At 30.5% G+C, this 16,444-nt stretch overlaps 1 protein-coding gene across 3 annotated transcripts; it reads right to left on the reverse strand.

Moving 5' to 3' along the window:
* Positions 1–6,127: 6,127 nt before the first annotated feature.
* Positions 6,128–14,307, reverse strand: LOC130948556 (helicase-like transcription factor CHR28). 3 transcript variants are annotated; one of them, XM_057877319.1, is made up of 12 exons: positions 14,169–14,307; positions 12,822–12,967; positions 12,558–12,729; positions 11,860–12,461; positions 11,384–11,455; positions 11,238–11,315; positions 10,222–11,128; positions 9,894–10,024; positions 8,859–9,080; positions 7,504–8,097; positions 7,033–7,242; positions 6,128–6,543 (listed from the first exon to the last, which is right to left on the reverse strand). In XM_057877319.1, exons 2-12 carry the CDS (start codon positions 12,930–12,932, stop codon positions 6,439–6,441), a joined length of 3,204 nt encoding a protein of 1,067 aa, XP_057733302.1. In that variant the 5' UTR covers positions 12,933–12,967; positions 14,169–14,307; the 3' UTR covers positions 6,128–6,438. The 3 variants fall into 3 exon arrangements, with proteins under 3 accessions (XP_057733302.1, XP_057733303.1, XP_057733304.1); XM_057877320.1 differs by having other exon boundaries at positions 12,822–12,960; positions 14,169–14,301; XM_057877321.1 differs by having other exon boundaries at positions 12,558–12,697; positions 14,169–14,301.
* Between the last annotated feature and the right edge of the window lie 2,137 nt (positions 14,308–16,444).

A 16,444-nucleotide genomic window follows, 5' to 3' on the forward strand; every position in this document is an offset into this window, starting at 1 on the left:
GTTGATGATGCATTTTTTAAGAAGAAGGCTAATAATTAAGAAGAAAAAATATAACTTTTACAATATCAACAATTGTAGATTGTTCTTCTATTTTAATGAATCACGAAGAAAGTAAGAGTAAGATACAACCTTCAAAAGCTTAAAGAGTTACATATGATGAGTTTGACCTTAATTCTTTAGAACGATACCCAAATCAAAGAGATGAGGTTAGACAAACTTATCTTAAATAGGATTCATATCAAAAGTATCTTGACAATTATCTTTTATCTGCCCCCAAAATTTCGTTTCAAGCTCCGCCACTGACTCTAAGAATGGTGGGAATAAACTAAATCTGCCAAACTTAATTGGCTTGTACTTTAAACATAGGAAATGACCAGAATTTACATAATGATAATATACACAAGGATATGACCATAGTAATAAATGAAGAAATAGCATTTCAATATTATTGGAATCCTTTTTATCTTCAAAATCAGAATTTAAAATACAGTAGTAGAATGTCAAATGACACAAGTACTTACATGTTCTTCATTCCAATGCACATTTTAATGCTTCATCTTAGTAGCTCTCAATCTCTTCATAATTCAGACTGACTAATTCAAATAAAATATTGAAATTAGGCTTGTAAAAAAAATAGTATCATATCAGCTAAACCATAATAAGTACTAAGCACATGACGACCTAAAATTATAAATTAGAAATAAAAAAATTATTTTATTTAATGAGTGTCAAATAGTTGCATGTTTTAATCAACAGTAAAGAATATATTAAAGTAAAATTTTTTAATGAAATATTTGAGCAATAAGATATCAATTGTTAGACTAGATGTGAAATTTAAGAACTCAATGCAATTTTTAAAGCAGAACTAGTAAGCTTGACAATCCAACTAAATTCACAAGCATGATAGATTTTTTTTTAAAGTAACAACATTATAAACATATGTCTCAATTAACTTGAATGCATTAGAAAATATGTTTTCCAAAAAGAGACCTGAGCTGTGGTTAAAAAGATTCCTGATGAATATCTTTTTATTCTGAAGCACCACCAATGACATTGACTAGCTACCAAGCATTGAATTGTAGTTTCAACATTTCAGCTATAGAGAACAGTTAATGAACCAAACTCAAACTGCTATTTGCTTCAGCATTTTGTCATCAAGTGTATCTAAATAATTCCTTCCCAAATCAAGCTATTATAACTTCTTTTTCAACAAAAAATGGTAAAAGTAATTGAATTTCAGCGAGGTAAAGAGAAATTATACCAATCTGAAAAAAAATTAGAAACCACCTCTTTCTCTTCTGATTATGTTTATTTGGTTTTGAAAATTAAAATACTAATCATAATTAATCATATGAATATAATAAAATGAGTACATTTATTTTTGTTAAATTAAATTAAATCGTAAATTTAAATTATATCTATTTAAATTTTTGGATAATCAAACTAGACTAGATAAGTGGATGGATAAGTAGACTTGAAAATAAAATATTTGGTTGACTTAAAACTTAAAAAATTATGAAAATCATAGTACACATATAAATACTATAAACAAAAGCAAAGATTCTGATATTAAATTATTTCTATTTCATAGGGTAAAAAACCATATTAAGCCAAATGAGTCAAAAAATAACGTAAATACGCCAAAGCAAAAATCGTTTCAGCAATAAGCCAGAAGCTATTTTTATATAATTCGAACCAGCTTGGTTCGAACTCCATTTCTACATAATTCGAACCAGCTTGGTTCGAATTATATACAAACACATACACACACATAATTCGAACCAGCTTGGTTCGAATTACACATAATTCGAACCAGCTTGGTTCGAATTACACACAAACACACGCACACACTAATTCGAACCAGCTTGGTTCGAATTACACACAGTAATTCATGGTATAATTCGAATTATGCTGTTAAAAAATTAATAATTTATTAAAAAAATTTATTAAAAAATTTATTAAAAAAATTAATAATTAAAAAATATATATTTTTATTTCATACGTTAAAAAAAAGTTAACAAAATATTTAATTACGAGACTTCTTTAAAATATTAATGAGCTATCAATTTGAATTCCATACAATACTTTTCTGTCCATTTTTAATAGTTCATGAATATTTTTTAATAAATTTTTTTAAATTATACTAAAAAATATTTTATCCTATGCAAAACAATTTAAAAAAAATGGCTTAAAATGTTAGGAGTACTATAAAAATTTGTAATGTTATAATAACTTAGGTAAATACATGCATGTACTCAAATTTTAAATAAAATACTCTACATAGTCAATAATAATTTAAAAATGAAAGAAAATATTTTATTCCATACAAAATAATTAAAAAATATTTTATTCTATACAAAATAATTTTAAAAAATGGCTTAAAAGATGTTATGAGTACTATAAAAGTTTGTAATATTCTAGTGATTTAGGTAAATACATGATAAAAATATTTTTTCTTTAATTTCTAAATTATTAGTGACTATGTGGAGTATTTCTTTAATGTCCTAAGTCATTAGGACATTACAAATTTTTATATTACTTCTAACATCCTTTAAGCCATTTTTTAAATTATTTTGCATAGAATAAAATATTTTTTTGTGGTATAATTTAAATAAATTTATTAAAAAATATTCATGATAATTTTTTAATAAAATTATTTAAATTATATGGTGAGATATTACATGATTCGAATTACGCATAGGGAAGTTCGAATTACTCTGATTCAAATTATATGATGAGCAATTCGAATTCTATACAATACTCTTCTACCCATTCTTGATAGTTCATGAATATTTTTTAATAAATTTATTTAAATTATACCACAAAAAAATATTTTATTCTATGCAAAATAATTTAAAAAATGGCTTAAAGGATGTTAGAAGTAATATAAAAATTTGTAATGTCCTAATGACTTAGGACATTAAAGAAATACTCCACATAGTCACTAATAATTTAGAAATTAAAGAAAAAATATTTTTATCATGTATTTACCTAAATCACTAGAATATTACAAACTTTTATAGTACTCATAACATCTTTTAAGCCATTTTTTAAAATTATTTTGTATAGAATAAAATATATTTTTAATTATTTTGTATGGAATAAAATATTTTCTTTCATTTTTAAATTATTATTGACTATGTAGAGTATTTTATTTAAAATTTGAGTACATGCATGTATTTACCTAAGTTATTATAACATTACAAATTTTTATAGTACTCCTAACATTTTTAAGCCATTTTTTTTAAATTGTTTTGCATAGGATAAAATATTTTTTGTAGTATAATTTAAAAAAATTTATTAAAAAATATTCATGAACTATTAAAAATGGACAGAAAAGTATTGTATGGAATTCAAATTGATAGCTCATTAATATTTTAAAGAAGTCTCGTAATTAAATATTTTGTTAACTTTTTTTTAACGTATGAAATAAAAATATATATTTTTTAATTTTTTAATTATTAATTTTTTTAATAAATTTTTTAATAAATTTTTTTAATAAATTATTAATTTTTTAACAGCATAATTCGAATTATACCATGAATTACTGTGTGTAATTCGAACCAACCTGGTTCGAATTAGTGTGTGCGTGTGTTTGTGTGTAATTCGAACCAAGTTGGTTCGAATTATGTGTAATTCGAACCAAGCTGGTTCGAATTATGTGTGTGTATATGTTTGTATATAATTCGAACCAAGCTGGTTCGAATTATGTAGAAATGGAATTCGAACCAAGCTGGTTCGAATTATATAAAAATAGCTTCTGGCTTATTGCTGAAACGATTTTTGCTTTGGCGTATTTACGTTATTTTTTGACTCATTTGGCTTAATATGGTTTTTTACCCTATTTCATAATAGTTTTTAACTAACAAATCTTATAAACCCCAATAAAGTAGGAATGGAGATATATATTTGACTTTTTTATTTGGGTTTGAAAATTAAAATTTGTTTTCCAGTTTAAATTATCCCTACCGTCTTTATATTTGTTATTATGCAAACCAAATATTATCTTTCTGTTAATGAGACCAAAAGCATCATCTGTCACCATTTATTTCAGTGAGACCAAAATAAAACATGAGAGAGAAATTATTCAAAGGTGAGAGATCACACTTTACACTCTAAAGTGAAAATTCAAAATTTAGAGGATTCAAATTCAAAACGTTTTTTCTCAATTCCGTATCTGGTTTGATTGATCTGTCAAGCCATTAAATTAATAGAATTATAATTTCTTTAATAAAATGTAATATATATATATATATTTAAGAGCTGTAGAGATTCATAAAATCAGTTTTTGTCCCTCTTACCACATCTTTGATAGGTAAGAAGGAGGAGATGGTTTGTAGGAACTAACCAAACATATATGCATCTAGACTTTTGTTTGGCATGTACTCATAAATCAAAATCTTCTCTTCTTCTATACAACATCCAAAATGTCTAACAAGATTACCATAACTTCATTCATAAATTCTTCATATCCTTGCCCAGATGATCTTGAAAGCCTTTTCACTGCTATTTCCTGTCCATCTTCCAATGTTCCCTAAAGAACAATTTAGAAAAATTCATGATTTGGGGCATGGTGAAATTCGTTGTTTACCAACATACCTTATACACTGGTCCATAACCTCCTTCTCCTAGCTTATTAGATTGATAGAAGTTATTTGTTGCAGCAACAAGTCTTTCAAATTGAAAAGAAACACTTGCAGTTTTGGATTACTGATCTACTGATCTACCAAGCACTTGTAACAAATTTAAGATGCAGTTCCTCCAGTTGAGAATATCTGAAGATCAATTAAGCTTCCAATCCATGACATGCAGCCAGTGCCAGCATCATATTCATATGCTGTGCAGGAGCATGTACATATTTAAGATGATGCTTTATTACTCTGTTCACTTAATTGTAAATTTTGTATTAATAAAAAACTCTTTGCAAAATTAGCACCTAGAGCTATCATATATACCCAGCAGTGAAAGCAAGAGTTTTCAAATTATATGAGGTTGTCCCCTTTATGGTTTAGTATTGTTTTCATGTCATTCTTGCACAAGTCTAGAAAAAGATAGTTAGTTAGTTGGAAAAGTTAATGTCATCCTGATCTGCTATAGATAGATTCGGTCAGAATGTTAAATTCCTGATGCTATATATGAAAATTCCAGCCTGAAGTATCCGAACATACTTATTATTCACTAACCTGTAAATGTAAATTGTTGAATATACTTTCTTACTTGCTTAGGGGGTCATTTTCTTTTTCTAGGTGAAGCTAAATGTCAATAATATTGCACACTATAGGTTGGTTAGCCAAGATACTTTCGTTCAGGGTTTTGTAGGGTTCGTAATAGACTAATAGAATATGAGGTGTATTAAATTGGATATTATAATATAAACGATGAAATTATTTTTGATTTATTATCAATTTGTGCATACCTTCTACCTTTTTTCCTATCATCTTATTCCTGTTTTAGTGTCTTCTACTATTATTTAATTTAATTGTAGATTGAAACTTTAGCCTCTTATAAAAGAAAATTTTATAAAACTCTGTTATTAGACTGGCTAGTGGCTATATTATGTGAATCAAAGTATTAAACATAAATTAAGTATGGCAGAGATAAAATAGCCACACACATATGAACAAAACAAAAAACGAAGATATAAGAGAGAAGATTAGCGTAACACCTGTTGTAGGCAAGGTGGTAAAATCTCATCAGTTATTTAAGCATGTGAGAAAAAAAATAGCAAAACACCCCAAGATGGTGAATCAAATAAAAAATAGACAGGCAACAAATAATAAAAAAAAAAAACTAAAAAGACTATACATGAAGAAATAAAAAATGATGCAAGTATTAATGTTTAATAATATCGCTGAGACATAATACAACATAATAAGACACAATGTTTGTTGTAGATTAATTTATGATACCATTTGCTTTCATTATAGAGTGGTGCTAAGTAATGATATTTGAAATCATTGCAAATAACTTCTTGATCTCTTTTTAAATATAATTATAATGAATTTGGGCTATGACGTGTTTCCCCTTTTATAAAACTTATTTCAAATTAAGGAAAATGTTTAATTAATTTGAATTTGTTGTTTTAGAATGAGAATTGGAAGCAATAACAAACAGCACAACGTGCACCTGAACAATAAAATTATACAAGGTAGCATTTCCATAATAATAAATGTAATTAGGATATTTACAGGCAGCTTTATGCTACATAGATGTTCTGAGGACAAAAATGCCCTTTAAGGGCTCCAAAATAGACAAAGTTACCGGTTGGATTAACCAACCTCACCAGCCAACTTGAGCTACACATGTCAGCAGGCACCAAAAAAAAGAAGCCATGCATCAGAACTCTCTCCAAACCTAACCCTCCAAAAGCAAAATCTTGAGGTAGCTATCACCATTCACCATGCATGGTGGGAACAAGTAAGCGATCATCTAAAAGTTCTACACCATGAAAAGATATTTCAGATCATCCATTGTAAGGCGAGTCGCAGAACTGCCAGCATGTTCTTCCCCAAAAGCAGATGCAACCATTTTCCTCTTCTCTTCCTGCCATAGTTTCCAATGTAAGACAACATCAGTTTATCATTGATATACACACACAAACATGCTGTGATGAAAGCAAGCAACCACACAAATTAAAGTGGAATGGGAATTTATGAGACCAACTTCCCCTTGGACCACAAGATAACTCATGCTGATCCCTACTAGGCCCTTGTTGCAGGTTATAATATTTATTAGTCTGTTACTTTTTACAACTTGAGAAAAGCAAAATAAATAAATAAAAACAAATACAAAAATGTTGGCCTAAAAATGCATCAATCAACTTGTACCATTCTGTTTAAAAAATTTGAAACAGAGAGCAATATTAAAATTTAAAAAGGGAAAATATAGGAGGGAGAAAAATCAGGACTTACTAAAGTTGGATCATAATCGAAAGCAGCAAAGCCCCACTTTGGTGACCCTAAATCCAATTACTCCAAATGTATGCCCGTGTTTTAACGCATGAAATGAAAATAAATAGACAGATATCATTACCTGAAGAGCCAGTATTCTGTCTTCAACTGTATCTTTTACAGTAAGCCGTGTCACAGTAACAGGACGAGTCTGTCCAATTCTATGAGCTCGATCAATAGCTTGATCTTCAGTTGTTGGATTCCACCACAGATCCAAAAGAATAACATGGCATGCAGCAACCATATTCAAACCAAGATTTCCTGCTTTTAGTGACATCAGCATAACAGTTACCTGGAAGGAATTTCAGTTGTCAGACACCAACAGACTATCAGGTTAAATGCACTGGAATAGTAAATAATGCAATATCAAGAAGTGATAGCAATGCACACTGATTCCCAAATAAAATCAAGCGAAAGAATGATAAACAAAGATTAAATTTCATATTACTTCAGCTACCACCAAATAGGTCCTCTTACTACTTTCTATATATTTATAATTGTGCATAAAACCATTATCAGCATTAATAATGTCAGGGAAAACAGAAGATCAAACCTCGGGATCAGTATTGAAATCTTTAACAGATCTGTCCCTAGCAATCAGAGACATCCGCCCATCAAGTCTCCTATATTTCATACAGGATTGTTGCAATGATGCCTCAACCAAGTCCAACATGCTAGTCCATTGGGAAAAAACTATAGCTTTTATTGGTCCTACAGTTGTGGAGTCTGAATATTTTCTTGTGTTTTTCATAATCCTAACATCTGAGTCGCAATCTTCAATATATGAATCATCATCAGATGGCGAACCTCTATGGCTTCCACCAGAATTTAGTAAACCAGAGCTACGACTATTCAGTTTACAATTTGAATGCAGAATCTCAAGGACAGCTTTGATTTTAGATGAACTGTACTCACTCTGCTGCACTAGTGAATGATCAAAATCATGCGCTTTTATGGAATTACTACCACCAAGTTCATCAGCCAAGCAACTCCTCAAAGTAGCTTTGGAGAAAACAACATCTTCTGCAAGTGCTGCTTTACAACCACGAGCAGGGCATGTATTATCATCACCATTCAAGTAATCTGATACACATTGATAACAGAAGACATGGCCACACATTGTAACAACTGCGTCTTCAGGTGGATCCTGTTGAAAACACAGTACGAATCAACCAAACCCATACCAACAACGTATTGCTATTGGTTTACTATACAGCTATATGCCTAGACGGATAAACTGAGAAATCAAAATCTAAAATATCAACCAGTGATTAGTGAACAAATTAATTAACCAATAGATCATAGCATCAGAATAGAAATTTTCCTAAAAAACAAATATCCATAAGCATGGTTAGAACTGTAAGCTTCAGGAGATTAAAGAAGAAAAAATTGGTTAGATCAGCAACACACTCACTTGAAAGTGATGGGTTTGGACATTATACCGTACAGCATCCCCCCATATTCTCTTTTTTATTATTAAAACTGAGATGGGAAACATTTGTGTTTTAAGTGAAAGCTCACAACTAGTCAACTACATTCCCCCGTGGTATGCGATCTATCTCCATCTAGTCACTCATTTTCTTCCATTTATCCACTCCTGCAACGTGCTTGGGAGTGTGCTAACCATGCAATTCTATAACAACATTGACAATATATGTGACAATCCAAGTTTTGACCACTGTCAAGCGTAGGCACATACTTGTGTATTTTCTCAGCAGCAGTTTAACTTAACATTGTAAGTTTACCTATTAGATACTATAATTTTTCACCAAAATACATTAAAGATACCATACATAGAATTAAACTTCCATGTTATAATAAAAGGATTTATTCCATCAAGTTTTTAGAGCTCATATTAACAACAAAGAAAACAAATGTCTGAATACATCACGTTAGAAATTAACTGACCTCACAAGTACAGCATATAGCAAAGGTCGTTTCCAAACTATTAAACAGATTAATCAACATCTCCTTTGGAAGTGAGTTTGCCATTTCCACAGAGGATTTCCCAAGAGGATCAGAATAATAATCTTTAACAAGACGTGGGTGATCACAAGCTTGACGAAGACGCAAAAGCATTAAAAGAATATTTGCATAGTTTTGATTCACCGTGCCAGCAGCAGCATAGGCCTGCAAGGTATATGTCATTGATTTAAAACTGATGCAGTACTAGCCGTAACAGCAATGAAATCTAACTAAATAAAAGCTAAATCACACTCTAGCCAATCCTACAAATTATTTCCCTGATTCAAAGAAGCCAAGTAGATAGGTCCAAATAGCACCACACACTAACGAATCTGTTGCAATGTCTAGAAAATATCTGCGAATATGCTCAATATGTCTTAGAATATTTGAAACATATCTTAGTAGATCTTAAGAAAATATTTTAGACTCAAATCAGGCATCTAGTTGTTAATTAGTGAACAATCTTAAAATTTGTTGCTTAAATTAATAATGTTTCAATTTCCTAATTGTTATCTTTGTTTAGTGGCATTAGTGCACTAAAGGGCTGTTTTTATCAAACTAAATAAATAAAATTACCAGAGGATTTTGTACTCGGTACTTGACCAAATTCATATCACAAACTGTCATTACTGCTTCATATCCTAAATAGACCATATCAATATATGTAATACTTTAGGGGGACTACAGTCTCTTTTATTGATCATTCCCTACAAAACATCAAATATCAACTAAACTGAATATCAAAACTAAGAATATAGAATTGAAATTCAGTTATAGAGGCCGCAAGGTTGAATTTATTCTGTAAGCTGCCAAGATTACAATTTATATTAAATCTAATTTCTACCTGCAAGAAGGCAAAACTCCAATGCACATTATTTAAAATCTCAATAGCAAAAGCACACTTACCGAATCCTATAATTATAAAAACATATCACTACAAATTTTCCACGATGATATAAACAAATAAAGCAAATAAACCTTAAATTGGGAACGTGAATCTGCTTCCAACTGCATATAGAAGGCCCGCTCCTCACTGGAGAAATCCACCTTAGTCAGCTCAATTGTTTTAGGAGGTAAATTGATTATTGGCTTCCCATCGATCAAAGTTCCTTAACAAATGCAAGAATTTGATATTATAATTGAAGTCATAGTACCAAAGGGCAAACTTAACCATGAAATATAAAAATAATTTAAGAAAGAATATCTAATTGACAAATTTTAATTAAAAGAACAGCAGGAGTGATAGGACACTCTTATAGCCAGGAAAAAGTACATGCAAACAATATATGCACCAAAGGAAAAGTACCTTTTGTACGGCGAAGCATAATGGCCCTCAGAACTGCCTGAAGCTTCTTGTACCCTTGGATAGAATTTCTGGATATCGGAACTTTTATTGTATTGTAGAACGATTTATACACAGCATAAGGATCATACTTCAGGAACCTAAAGTAGCTATACAAATCATCAATTGTATTTTGAATAGGTGTTCCAGATAAGCACCACCTCCTTTTGGCCCTAAGACTGCAGCAAGCTCTAGCTACCTGAGTTCTATGGTTCTTTATTGTTTGAGCTTCATCTAGAATAACCCTAAACCAACCTACTTTTGCAAGAGGACCAGAAGCAGATTCAATTGAAGATTCGTCTAATCCCTTTCTACCCTTTTTACTTTTCTTACTTCCATTAAATAACTGCTTCCTCTTTTTACTGGCAGAAAATTCAGAGGATATCCCAAATCTTTCCCCCATTTTTTCATCAATATCATCCTCCTCAACCAACGGCTGCTTTGGAACTTCATTAGTCACAATAGCATATGTTGTGAGGACCACATCATATCTTGCAAGTTCAGTAGGATCCTTTGTCCTACTGCCCCCGTGATAAACCAAAACAGCAAGTCTCTGCTCTTCAACAACTTTTTCTTTAAGCTCTCTGGCCCATTGTCGAAGAACACTTGCAGGGCAAACAACAAGTGTGCCAGCAGCCGGCCTTTTCCTACTTGGTGCTCGTGTTGAACTACTAGGTTCTGTACTAGGTTTTACATCATCAGATTCTTCTTTATTTTCAAGCTTTTCCAAATCAACAGTAGCACGATCATCCTCATCGTCCAAATTCAAAGCTTCAGTTTTATGATTGCATGCATCGTCTGTTTTAGATTTTGATTGCAGTGACCTCTGCATTAGGATGAGGGCAATCATTGAAACTGTCTTGCCAAGGCCCTGTTAGAACAAGGGTTTGATGTTCAGTTAAAAGCAATAAGATGAAAATCATCAGTACCATTGATTAAAAAAAGAAAAAAAAACATCAATTAAATACGTAAAAGATGACCTGATCATCAGCCAAAATCCCCCCAAGGCAATGCAAACTTCTGGTTTCCTTCTGAAGCATCCAAGCCAATGCAATTTTCTGCAATGTAGAGTTATATCAATGAATGGCTCCCTGAAAGTTTATTACAAATAGACAAGCCACAATACCTGATGTCTAAGAAGAGAGACACACATGTGACCCTCAGGTACATCAACTTCTATTCTATTTTGACTGAGATCCTGCAAGAAACAAAATACATTCTTTGAAAGATCTTCCACAAAAAGTATGTTGATTTAGGACATGATTACAAGTACACCAATATATGCTAGTTGTGCTTTTTGCATATTGTCTATAGACTTAGGGATCCATATTATGATAGGATGTTACTTTATTTAATTTTGAATTTTCCATCCAGAAAACTTTTAAGAAAATTTATTCTTACCACCAAAAACCACAAAGAAATAAAGAAGAGCAAGCCTCAACCCCTTACACTGAATCTTAAGTTCATTGTCTGAATGGCTATAACAAATTTCCTAGGAAGTCAACTTTGGCAACATATCATATATGAGGGAATTTAACATGAGGCTCGTACAACTTAGAACATCAACGGAATTAACCATACAATAAAAAATAGGGTGTATACCTCCACAATGGCCTCATAAATTAGTCTCTCATCACTTCCAGGAGCCCGTTCATCACCTGCACCAGAGCGGAATGCAGGTTCACTGGAACTAGCATACTGTGGAGGTACAGACTTACCATGCATCAAAGATGGAGGAAGAACCCTAATCACACCATTTTGATTCATGAAGCGATCTTCATCACTTCCCCTCATAAATGGGCCACGGTTGTAGGCCTTGTCGCTCATCGTGCTAGGTCCTACTCCATGGGGACGATTCCTATATGTATCGAAAAACTGACTATTGTTCATGTTATCCTTTAAGTTACTTAATCTGCTATCAGGTGCAAACGACGAAGATGGTGGAACCCTTGATGTATATGGATGAACAGTTTGAGGAAGAGCCCGCTTGAAAGCCTGTTGAGTTGACTGACTTGTGTTTCCATTCTGTGCATGATATGAAGGTTCTTCTCGACGTGCAACTCTCTGATTCAGTCCATTTTTGCTAGATACAGGTTGAGCATGAAGCTTGATTTGGGAATGATTATTATTAACATTGGACGAGCTAGCACCTGAAGTACTTGTGCCTCTTGAAAAACTATCGTGCCTTGGCCGTCCACCATAATCTGCACACAACATTACTTATTACTTATATCATGAAAGTGCTTACTAATTTATAAAGAAACTCCATTGAAGGGGAGCATCTAGAACAGATCAACCACCTGAATTCCTTTCAGCAGCAGCCCATTGAGGGAGATTCCTTTTTGGATCTTCTATCTCCTCAAGGTCATCATCTGATGAGCTAATATATATACATTCATCCATGAACTCAGGATAACAATTGTCCTTTCCGTCAGCCAACCTAGAAAGAGAACTCGTAAATACTATGCCAACCTGAATTCAAAAAGCATCATGAAATTGTAATTTAAAATGACAGCAAATAAGAAAAAACAAAAAACTTCTCCAAATAAAATGTCTTGTCTCACCACTTTTTTGCAAGGTTTCAATATTAAACCCGAAATCCAACCACCTAAAGAAGAACAAAATCTCCAAGTTGAGTTGACAAAATCATGGATATGGTCTCCATTGTCGGGCATCTACTTCAACCACTTTCCAGCTTCCTTACTAACAGCTTATTCATCAGGGAGCAAAATAAAAAATAAATAAGCATAAGAGAAACAGATTGATGAAAAGTTTTTCTTTCTGATAAAAGCTGAAATTTACATCACACAAGATAACAAGTTTCTGAAATCTGGTATCAGCATAGTAAAGGAAAAGAAAAAAGCAATTATCTAGTAAAGAAGTCAGAATTCCCAATAATTTACAATGAATAGGATATCCCCTACTAAATTTTTGAATAATATGAATTCATTATTCCCTTTACATAGAAAGCAAACCAGTCCTTTTATGTGTGTGTTATGTTGTTTTTTTGTTTTGGGGGTGGGGGGAACATGCCCAGTGTGACGAATAACAACTGCTGTGCCTTCACTGGCTGGTGGGGTTGGCAGCATGGATTATAATTCATAAAACATGATTACTATAGTGTGCTATCATAAACCATGTCTAAAAGAGAACACATACTGCAATACAATTAGCAAGATATGGTACTTAAATATTATCCACAACCACAACAGCAGCACTCCTCAAAAGAGTCTTTCCAACCTAACTAGGTTTAGAGTACAGAACTAGAGCTTAATTTCAAACATTCAGTGACCTCAAGAAACCTTTCCCCAATTGAAATGCAATAAATTAGAATCAGTTCCTAACAATGCCTAAAACAGCCACTCCAAACTCATCAATAATATCCCCCCAATAAGCTACCAATCTGGTAACCCCATCATCAATCAATTCAAAGAATGGTGCACCAACCAGCAAGCTAAAACTGCAACAAGAGTTATAACATAGGCATAATCATTTATATAGATACGCATACCTTCGACCATTGAAGAAAATTCATACCCCAAATGAGAATGGCAACGGTATTAGGGGCAAAATAAATAATAAAATAAACGAACATAAACAACCAACTAAATCAGAATGCAATTGGAACTAGATAGAAAGAACAAACACATTCGATAGAAAAGTAAAAGGGGGGAGAGAACCGAAATTTAAAAAAGTAAGCAATCAACACAGAACACAGTAAAAGCGAGGAATTCACAGTGAATGGTTAAAGATTGCCTTAAGAGTGGGGAAAAGATTCGATCTTCGGTGAGGAATTAGGCGGATGCAGGAAGCGAGACTAGGGTTCTTGTTTACAGCAAAACGCAGTAAAAAGAGAGTAAAAGAAGGTAAAAACGACGAGGGGTTAATGGAGTTAAGTGGATTCTACTTACCCAAAATCTGGTTAGGGAATGGAATGAGCGAAAAGATTCCGATTAAGAGTGAACGAAAGGGGTTAAAGCCTGAAACTTCGGGGGAAACGAGGATTCACGACTTCACTCTTTCTCTTCAGTCTTCATTCCACTCTGTTCATCTTTGTTTTGCTTTTCTTTCACTTCGTCATATATTTATTTCATTTATTTTTATTTTTTTATTTCATATACTTATTAAAATTAGGATAATGTAATTTGATTTTGAGATTTTGATCATAAATGCGGTCAGAGAAATGGTTACGGAATATATAATGCTGCCTATTAAATTATTTTAATTGTTCTAGAAAAAAATTACTATCTTATTTTTTAAATTCATATTCCATTTGATAATAATAATGAAAAACTTTTTTCATAGTGATAAAAGATTATGTAAGTAGACAAAATTGTGCTTATTAAAATAATTAATATTACATTTACTTTCCTTTTTAAGGTTATATATCATTATTATCGCCTGTATATATAACACTTAATTTGAAATATAAGGAGTAATTATCATGTAATTCTAAATCGATGATGGTGATAAATCCAATTATATTGATATATAATTAGATAATAGCTGGATTAGCTGATTAAATTATTATCATTATCATTATTATATATTATCTTAAAACATGTAATATTATGACGCTAACAAAATTGACGTAATGTATTCTATGTTAGTATGCATATTCTTTTAAAATATTTTAATTAAAAATATTTTTTTTAATTTATAAAGAAATTAGTATTTAATAACTAAAATTTTACTAATTTTTAATTATTTTAATAAATGTAAATTATAATTGGCTTATACTGTGTAAAATAATAATCGTTTAATTATAGAATGAATTATATTTTATATATTTAATAAGAAATAAAAATCATAAACATTGCTTATTTGCTTACATTTTCTTGAGTCAACTTTAGTGAAAATAGACAATAAATTTTTGTATGAACCAGAATTTGTCAATTTAATGTTAATAGACATACCTACATAATTAATAAAATTTATGTGAATAATATTTTAGGAAAATATTATGTGCCCAATATTCTGTATAATTTATATTATTAATTTTCGTATGGTCGAATGTTATATATAATTTTTTTATTGTTTATAACTGTAAATTTTAGAGTCAAAATATTTTATTTGATTTTTTTATTTGTTTTTTCTCTTTGTTATTTTTTATAAAATAAAAATGTATTCTTATTTTTTATTGAAATTAATTCTTTTAAAGTACAAATTATAATTTTTTTAATTTTTTATTGATGTAGTCATATTCTTATATTTTTTATTATTTGATAATTATTTTTACTTAAAATTATTTTTTCATCGAATATTGTAGTACATTTGTCTTTTGTCGTAAAGTTACCAAAAAAATTGTCTTTTGTCGTAATCGTTGACACTGGATCACATCTATTATCTTGAGTTTTACTCATTAATCTGGGTTTTAATTACATAGATCTGAAAATTCAATGAAAAGACAATGACCTCTATTTTATTGAAGAATAATTAGATATACTCATGTATTATGACCAATCTAATAAAATATATGTAAAGTTAATTTTTTTAAGAGAATCTCCATTTTATATTGAGCAATTGTTTCAAAAGAGTTTTACTGGTCAAATTTAAATTTCATCCATCTATACTTTCTATATATGCAAGAAAAATTTTTGAAGTGAAAAATATAATGAAATTAATTTATCTCATTTTGAGTTCAATTTATTATATCAAATTTGGAGATATAGTCTAAAAGATTGGTACCGCGTTTAAAATTATATATATATATATATATATATATATATATATATATATATATTGAACCGTATTAGGATATCTGTAGTAATTATTTAAATTTTAGACTTGTACCATGTAGAATTTAATTACAATGTGGTTATTTTTAATCACATGATGTAATTAAGTAAGTGTATTTACATTTTTATAGTGTTTAGAGGTAACAGAATATAGTTATACATGAAAGGATTATATCTTATTTGAAAAGGGTTGTTTTGGAGAGTAGATCCTTTTTACTGGAAAAAAAATTAGATGATGTTCGGTGTTTAATCTTATTTTTTATTGTGCTTTTTCTCTTATTTAATTTTGGTCCTATTTATAAAATTAAAAGTAAAAGATCACACTTTATTTTTTTAAGTGTTAAAAAAAATAAAAAAAATCTATTTCCATTATTTTGTACTACTTGATCAAACTGAACAATCGTTGATTTTAATTAATTAAATGAGCCTATAGCTAACGTATTCATTGA

The sequence above is a fragment of the Arachis stenosperma genome, chromosome 9, assembly GCF_014773155.1.
Source record: "Arachis stenosperma cultivar V10309 chromosome 9, arast.V10309.gnm1.PFL2, whole genome shotgun sequence".
In the NCBI taxonomy this organism is placed as follows: domain Eukaryota; kingdom Viridiplantae; phylum Streptophyta; class Magnoliopsida; order Fabales; family Fabaceae; genus Arachis; species Arachis stenosperma.